This window comes from Cornus florida, unplaced genomic scaffold, assembly GCF_030987335.1.
Source record: "Cornus florida cultivar Cherokee Brave unplaced genomic scaffold, ASM3098733v1 CherokeeBrave_3.0.0_Hap2_Chr01, whole genome shotgun sequence".
Taxonomy (NCBI): domain Eukaryota; kingdom Viridiplantae; phylum Streptophyta; class Magnoliopsida; order Cornales; family Cornaceae; genus Cornus; species Cornus florida.
In genome coordinates, this window is record NW_026775571.1 from 65,692,499 (window position 1) to 65,701,626 (window position 9,128).

General features: G+C 37.6%; 1 protein-coding gene across 1 annotated transcript; it reads left to right on the forward strand.

The window, feature by feature from the left end:
* Positions 1 to 2,743: 2,743 nt before the first annotated feature.
* On the forward strand, positions 2,744 to 7,623 carry LOC132299195 (putative disease resistance protein At1g50180). Its single transcript, XM_059795685.1, has 3 exons — positions 2,744 to 3,836; positions 4,550 to 6,338; positions 6,900 to 7,623. Exons 1-3 carry the CDS (start codon positions 2,798 to 2,800, stop codon positions 6,946 to 6,948), a joined length of 2,877 nt encoding a protein of 958 aa, XP_059651668.1. The 5' UTR covers positions 2,744 to 2,797; the 3' UTR covers positions 6,949 to 7,623.
* Positions 7,624 to 9,128: the final 1,505 nt, after the last annotated feature.

A 9,128-nucleotide genomic window follows, 5' to 3' on the forward strand; every position in this document is an offset into this window, starting at 1 on the left:
TAATATGCTATGAGATAATTAACAATATGCTAAGAAATGATTAATTAAATATAAATATGTAAAATAAAATAATAAAATAATAAATAATAAATAAAGAACTTGGACCGAGGCTAGTATTGGATACTATATCCTTAAGACAGATTCGCCCCGCTATGGTACTAACGGACTCAGTGGCGTCTATCTCCCAGGATACAACGGTCTACATCCACCAGTAGCAGCATTACAAACTCGTGGATACGGCGAACCTTCTCTGTGTAATACTCTCTCTGACTCAAAAATGCATCTATACTATATAAATGCTAAATTGGATGCAATCCAAACCAAATGGTTCGGACCAATCTTAATATGGCTCGATGAAATTGGATTAGAGTCTAAGTGGTTCAAACCACTTAACCTATGGTTTGAACCCACTTGGGTTGGGTTCAAGTCTAGAGAGGGAAATAAAAGAAAATGAAAAATGAATCACTTGCAAATAATCCAAAGGGGGGTATTTATAGAAACAGAAATGCCTTTTTGGATTGGGTGTATCTCTTTATTATTGGAATAGGTTGCAATGGTTCACATGGTGTCTGTTCACCACTAGACACATCTATTCCAATAGGTTGCAATGGTTCACATGGTGTCTATTCACCAATAGACACATTCATTCCAATAGGTTGCAATGTGCTTTAACGAGTGGGTGCAACCATGAGTTATGACGGTTCGAAAAAAGGTGTAACCCTTTAAAAAAAAAAACTAAAAAGTGATTTTTTAATTTAAAAGATATAACCCTTTAGAAAAACTAAAATATGTCTTTTTTAATTTAAAAGGTGTAACCTTTTAGAAAAATTAAAAAGTAGTTTTTTAATTCAAAAAACCCCACTCATTTGTGAAACGCATTTAAATAAGCCCAGCCCAAAATTAGGCCCAATCCAAAATTTCAAAAAAGAATAATCTGGACTTTACAATTAAGCCCAAGCCCAAGCCCAAATCCTAAACTCAGCTTATTTAAATTTTAATTTGTTTCAACATTTTTTCTATGTGGGACAAACACTTCTCACATTTTGCATACCCATTTAGGCTTATCAAAACACCATACTTTGGAGCTAATTTCTCATTCACCCGGAAATGGATTTAAGAAAGTAAATATACCACGTTCATCTCCTTGCGGAGAGAAACACGCTCGTCTAGAGATCCGCAAAAAATTCTTAGCGGAATCTATTCCAAATCTCATCCAAAGTTTATGTTTTTAATGCCCCCGTTTCCAACAAGTGTGTCATCTCCAATTGGTGTGAGACATTTTGAGGTAAAACCCAAGAGCAAAACCATGCGGGCTCAGGCCCAAAGCGGACAATATCATACCATGTGGTGGAGTGGGTCGTTACAAATAATATCATAGCCTAACCCAGCCGGAAGTGGGCCGACGGGGACATCGGGCCTCCAAATGAGGTGGATTGTGATGACCCTGTGGACGGGTGCGTCATGGGCGGGTGAGAGAGATACTGTCAGGCTACTACACTGGCGAGTTACGGGTGTACAATCTCACATCGCCTAGGAAAGGGAAAGGTGAAGTGTTTATATGTAAGTGTATCATCTTCAATTGGTACGAGGCCTTTTAAGGTGAAACCCAAAAGCAAAACCGTACGGGCTCAGGCCTAAAACGAACAATATCATATCATGTGGTGGAGTGGGTCGTTACAGAAATAATCAAGTTTATAAATAAAAAAAATAATAATAATAAAAATGAAAACAATACTCTCAAACTAACAGACCAAAAAAAAAAAAAAGGGACTAATCATAATTTATCAAGGGAAAGAGAAAAGAAGAATCCACGAATACAGAGGGAAAAAGCACACAGAAAGGAAGACCGAGAGGAAAAATACGACGTATTAATTTGAGTTCACACACCTGTAAAGGCGACATTGAAAGCAACTCTTTAAGATCAGATTAGAAGGAAAGGGAATTTTTGGACCAATTTTATATGCAGTGTGATAAAAAATAAAAATAAAAATAAAAATAAAATCTTATTTAAACCTTCAAATAGTATGAGAGTGAGCTCTGTGAGAGGCAAATGCTAACAAAGACTTGTAGGTCCTACCATGTCTCGAACAACCCTTCTGGTTTTTTTTTTTGGGTTTTGTTTCGTTCTATACGGAACCTTGCCTTCATAGCATCATTTCACAGTCCAATATGTTCTTTAATCCGATTAGCCCAACTTATCCGGATTAAACAAAAGGATAAAATTTTTAGACCTAATGGTCTAATTGAGAAGGTTAAGAAAGAAATTTCTATCTTGAATGCATTGAATAAAAAATTCTCGACTGCCTCTTATTAGATAAAGGTGGAGTCATGAATTCAACATCAGTAAACAGTTTAAACTAATGTAATGGTGGCATTCTCGGCACCATCATGGCAAACAAACTCCAGCACACCAAATTATTTGTGACACTTTTTTCAGTCCAATAAGTTTTTACTATTACTCAATACGTACTTCAAAAAACAAAAAACAAAAAGATGAAAAAACAAAAACTAACAGAGTTAAAGAACAGGAATAATCATAATAATCACAGAAAAGAAAAAGGAAGAAACCTGGAAGCTCCCAACGAGAGGGAAAATACAGTGTATTAATTTCAGTTCACACACCTGTAAAAACTTTACAACATTGAAATCAACTTTTTAAGGGAAGCTTAGCAGGAAAAGGAATTTTGGGACCCAATTTTTGATGACTTGAGGTTGACTTGACTTCAACTTTATTGATTCTAAAATATCCACCAAAGAAGCAAAACAGAGCTCATACTTACTCATCCTTCAGAAAAAAATGGCAGAGTTTGTTGTTTCCTTTGTTTTGGAGAGGCTTCAGGGCTTGGCAAGTGAAGAAGCAAGCTTGTTACATGGAGTAAGCTCTCAAGTTGAGCAACTCCGAGTCGAGTTCCAGAGAATGCAATGCTTCCTAAAAGATGCAGATGCAAGAGAAAGCGAAAGCAAGACAATCCACAACTGGGTTGTGGAGATCAAAGAAATTGCTTACGATTCTGAAGATATTATCGAAACCTATGTAATCAGAGTTGCTTCAAGGAGTATGCAAAGCTTTCTCAAAAGATGTGTTTGTATCTTGAATGAAGGTAAAGCCCTTCACAAGGTTGGATCGGAGATACAGAGTATCAAAACCAGAATTTCTCAACTCACCACGAGTTTACAAACTTATGGTATTAGAGCCATAACAGAAGGGGAAGGATCATCAAGTTCTGCATACGGGAGGCAACAGCGCGTGCTAAGGCGGTCTTATTCCCATGTTGTGGAAAAGGATTTCGTGGGATTGGAGGAAGATGTAGAGGAATTGGTGGGGCTTTTGGTGAGTGAAGATAAAGAGAATTACTATCGAACTTTGTCAATTTGTGGTATGGGTGGTTTGGGGAAGACCACTATTGCTCAGAAGGTTTACAATGACCAGAATGTTAAGCGTCATTTCGATGGCTTTGCTTGGGTTTGTGTATCTCAGCAATGGCAAACCAAAGATATTTTGCAAGGGATACTTACGAAGCTTATCCCACATGAAAGGGATCGAATTGTGTTTATGAGAGAGGAAGATTTTGTGAGGATGCTAGTTCAAGTCCACCAGAGTAGGAAGTGTTTGGTGGTTCTTGATGACATTTGGTCAGAGGCTGCTTGGGACTGCATAAGGCATGCCTTTCCTACTGGAGGAGATATGGGTGGCAAAATATTGATCACTACGCGTAATCAAGAAGTGGCCTTGCATGTGGATCCACATGTTTACCTCCATGAGCCACGATTGTTGACTGAAGATGAAAGTTGGGAACTACTTCAGAAGAAAGCATTCACAAAACCAGATGGCGCAGGTAGTTTATTATGATTTTAGTTTCTCACCCTTGGTCTGATGTTTAGTGTGGTTCTAACCAAGATATATCTCCCTGTCCTTAACTAACTCATTGCCAACTCAATTTAATATACCATTACTTGAAATCTATTACATGAATCCTGATTTTTCATTTTATCCTAATGTAATAATCTTTAATTTTAGATAAATAACTTGTCAATCTATAATAACCTTACAGTAACATTCTAATGTGATTGGGTTAATAAGGTCTTGTGGAGATTGTTGGACAATCTCTTGTGGAGATAAGTTTATATATTGTTTTGGTGGTGGTTGCATGTGGTTTTTGATGACAAGCTTGTTTTTAGCCATATTGACGTCCTCAAAGGTTCATATCCTGCTCCATAAAGGAGGTTTTGGGTTCATCATAAAAGCATTGAAGGATCATATTGACTATAGTAGCAAGCTAGTTCTTACAGTCTGATTGTTCTTATTCTAGTTATTAAATGAAGTTGCATATTTTTAAGTTCTGTTAATTTAGGCACTTTTGACCAAGAAATCCAAATTATCGCACTAAAAGACGTAATCCATCTTCTGAACTATAGCACATTCACTCTATTTTTGTTTATTGATTGCTAATCTTGTTTGTTTTCCCTTTGTTGTTGGCCTTCTTAGGCTTTGAATGTTTGTTCAAATCCATCATACTGAAGAAATGTTTCCTTTTTCTTTGCTCTACAGAGCCTAGAGATGACAAAAACATGGAGGATTTGGGGAGGGAAATGGTTAAACATTGTGGAGGTCTGCCATTGGCTGTAATTGTGCTTGGCGGAATTTTGGTAACAAAACAGACATTAAGGGACTGGGAGATGGTGCATCGCAATATTAGTTCATATATAAGGAAGGGAAAAGGCATGAGGCAACAACATGGAGTATCACAGGTGTTAGCTTTAAGTTACAGTGACTTACCATATCAGTTGAAGTCGTGTTTTCTATATCTAGGCAATTTCCCAGAGGATTCTGAAATTGAAGCCGATAAATTATATCCATTGTGGATTGCTGAAGGTCTGGTATCATTGGATGACCAAGCAGAAGGAGAAACAATGATGGATGTTGCAGAGCGCTGTCTAGTTGAACTAGCATACAGATACATGGTTCAGGTGGAAGTAGATGAGTTCAGTGGAAGGTTTAAATCTTGCAGCCTTCATGACCTGATGAGGGATCTGTGCTTGTTAAAGGGAAAAGAACAAAATTTCTTAATGGTCGTTGATTTTCGGCATGGAAGCGAGAAGCTTGTGGATTATTCCTCTTACTACTCTTCATTGGACAGTAAAGTACGCAGACTAGCCATCCATTTGGGTGAAGATGGTTTCCCCAAGATTAGAACAGCTCAGCACCTTCGGTCCCTTTCATTCTTTGTTCCATCCAAATATATTTGCATACCTATGCCGAAGAATTTCCATTTCAAAGGCTTCAAAGTGTTGAGAGTTCTAGATCTTGGCGGAATCCAGTTCTCTAAGAAGTTAGCCAGAGCAGTTGGAAAGCTAATTCATCTCAGGTACTTGAGTTTAAGAAATTCTGGGTTCAGAAAGTTGCCTTCATCTATAGGCAACTTAGGGTTCTTGCAAACCTTAGATTTAAGGTTGCATGAACAATTAGGAGTATCTGGAACAATACCAAATGTCCTGTGGAAGATGAAAAGCTTGAGACATCTATATCTTAATGATCTTGTAAAAACAAAAGAAATATTGAGATTGGATGGTTTGAGCAAGCTGGAGTTACTGGAAACCTTCACTACACATCTGTTTGATCTTAAAGACCTCTTCATGCTTACCAACCTTTGGAAACTAAATGCACGTGTCCAGGTAGAAGTACTTGAAGACTTGGTGGCCATCATCAACTACCTAAACATCAGGGCAAACCGACTCCAGCACTCGTCATTTTACATTGGATACAACTTTTGTTCCGAAGAAGAGGTAAATCTTTTGAGACAATTGCTAGAGTGCCGTCGCCTTAATGCATTGCATATAGGAGGTGTTATAGGTAAGTTACCCGAACACCATCATTTCTCTCCAAACCTCACTATGTTAGAATTCAGTAGATCTGAGCTCAAGGAGGACCCAATGGCAACACTGGAGAAGCTTCCTAACTTAAGAAGGCTTGCCTTGGGTTCTAATGCCTTCGTGGGAGTGAAAATGGTTTGCTCTAAGTTGGGTTTCCCTCAACTCAAATTTCTAAAACTCAAAGAACTATCCAACTTGGAGGAATGGATGGTGGATGAAGGATCAATGCCCAATCTTTCTTCTTTAGAAATTGGTTGTGAGAGATTGAAGATGGTTCCAGATGGATTGAGATTCATATCTACCCTTCAGGAATTGAAGATTTCGATCTCGTCAGAAGATTTTCAAAGACGACTTCGAGTGGTACATGGGGAAGAAGGAGCTGATCTCTACAAAGTTCAACATGTCCCTTCCATCATATTTAATCCATATCATTCTTCCACAAGCATTTCAATGGAAGAAGTATTCAGGTACTTTTTTACAGGGAAAAATTAATTTGATTGATATATTGAGAATTTGGCATATTATCCTAGTTTTCCTTGAATAAATTTGCCAAAATCTTTCTTGTATGCGGTACAAACTCTTTTGTAAAATTACAGATTTCTTGCCTTTTGTAGTTCATATTTTCTTTTCTCTCATTTTCAGACATATATCGAATAAAATTGGAAGAAAATTAAAATCTGTTTATATTCTGTTTTTAATGCATGACCTTGGTACTGATTTACAATACAGTAGTGATTTACTCTATAATTCTCAAGTTACTTGGAACTTGATGTGTTATTTCATGTCCCTATAAATCAAAGTTTCTTTGTATATTTCAATTTTGAAAATTTACATTGACAATAATGGTAAATGCTAGTCCTTATGTGCTGTTATAGTGACAGTAAACTCTGGAGGTACCGTTAACAGAGGAGATCTTGTTAAATTCTGTCGCATGCATGCCTACATGTCTGTTTGCAATTTCTAATAAAGCAAGAGATATATTCTTGTCTCATTTTGATTATCAATGTTTATTTATTTATTTTTTCTAGATTAATATACGGAGGAAGAAGGTCTATCACATCCAGCCAACACGCTTAATAGGAATGTGATCAAGAACACCACCACCACCACCATGTTTTTATGACGTAGAACATGGCTAACACAAGCTGAGGTGAAATTCCAAAATTTGATGTCGTGAACCACTGCCTGGATCTCCACTGGAGCTGGATCAGACCCCACCACTGCTGGACAGAGAATCAGTGAATCACTTTCCAACCAAATCTGCTCGAATGGGAAGGAGGCGACCCAAAAAATCGTTTTGTGAAGGCAATAGGCCTCAGCTGAAAGAGCACTTGAAGCAGGAAGTGGCTTAAAAATCACGACTTTGACAATGTCACCTCTGCAATCCCGAAAAACAGTGCCACCACCCCCTGTGGAAGTGTAAAGAATGTTGTTGGCCCAACCTCTGGGAGTGTAAAACTTCCCAAAAAGTTCAGCACTTCCTTTGGAGATGTGGTTATAATGCGTTTTCAATGCCCCAAGCCCTTAAATGGCATCGTTTTGTTGATAGTGCAATATGTTTTCGTTGTGGTCTGGAGGAGGAATTTGTGATTCATCTGTTTTTTGGATGTCCTTACTCTATTCTTGTTTCGAAATTGTCTCCACTTCGTCTTGATTTCTCTTTTTCTCGGGTGACATCCTTTCCAAGAGTGGTGGATGATGTGTGTATTATCAATGATAAAATCACTCTCAATAGAATAAATCTTTGTAGGATAGAGCTATGTTGAGGGTGTCAAATCTCAAGGATTGCGACAATTATGCTGTCAAGATATTAAGATTATTTCTAATTTAATTCGAAATAGAAAATTTTAATTTTAATTTAACTAATTATTTAAATATAACTTAAACTAAGTAATTGGGGAGATCACGAGATAAAGAGTCTAAGGTATTGACTTTACCACTAATCCGCCCTCCAATGGTCAATTAGACATATTATTAGGATATTTTGTATGATCAGGATGTATGGCAACAAGCACATAACATAATTTATAAAGAAAAACTCATATGTCTAGGGATAAGCATAACCCATCTTCGGTTAGCATGTACAACCCATCTACACTTAGCATGACCTATCAAACCACTAAACATATGATCATTGAGCACCATTGCATGATAAACCTACCCTATAATCACAGAAAATAGAGAGGTCGAGATCAATTATAAATCCTTCTCCCTAATACAAGGTAAGATATCAAATATAATTGAATTTAAGCATTAAATCCCAAAATCAAAGTATAACCATTGTTTTGCCCTTAATTATGCAATCATCATATAATAAATAATCCCAATAAAATAAATAAATAAACCATTGGAGTTAAGATTAGGGTTACATCAATCCTTTAGAAAGAGTTTAGCCGCTCATGGAGAAGAAAGAAGACTTCATGGATGTGGAGACCTCTATCTTCATCTTCTCTTTCTAACTCTGAAAAAAATCTCTAAATTATACTGTCTGTAATGACCCGAATCCGAGGGTTCGAATCGCTAACCGGGTCCTTACCTGAACCCGAGGTCGTCTAAGAGCACTATGGTCAATTCCAATGTCGATACATGATAAACGTGCCATCTCAAGGCTTATACAAAAAAAAAAAAAAAAAAATGAGATCACAAATACAAAAGATGTCGAAACAGTCCACTAACCCATTTAAACTTGTGGAGGAACGTCGTCCACCACTTCCTTCCCGTGACCTAAAAAATGTAATAATATGATAGAGTGAGCTAGCCGCTTAGTAGGAAGTGTCTAAGACACAACTCTTATGACCCCATGAATCCACATAAAGCATAGAGTACAAGTAACGTGATCATGCTATTGGGGAACATTTTCACAACAACAACTAGAATAAGTGTCTACACCGGCCATCCGACCATAATTACACAATGCATGCCAATGAGATGCAATGTCGTGCCAACGTCGCTCCCCATTGCCGAAACAATTCCGTTAACCTTTTCAAACTGTTAGTGCAATCCGACCTATGGCAATTCCATGGCGTCATGAGACGAAGATTGGCTAGCTATCCCTGAACACATGGCAACTCCAAGGCATCGCAGGCTTAGGTAGCTCAACCTCGCTTAAGTCTCTCCCTAACCTCTTTAGACCACACTAACGCCACAGACCACTAAGCAACTCCTAGGCGCTCAGGTTTTCGCAAACCATTTCAAAACATTTTCCCAAAAATAATTTTCATTTGCTTTTCAAACATTCCACTTTTCCTTCCCAATGA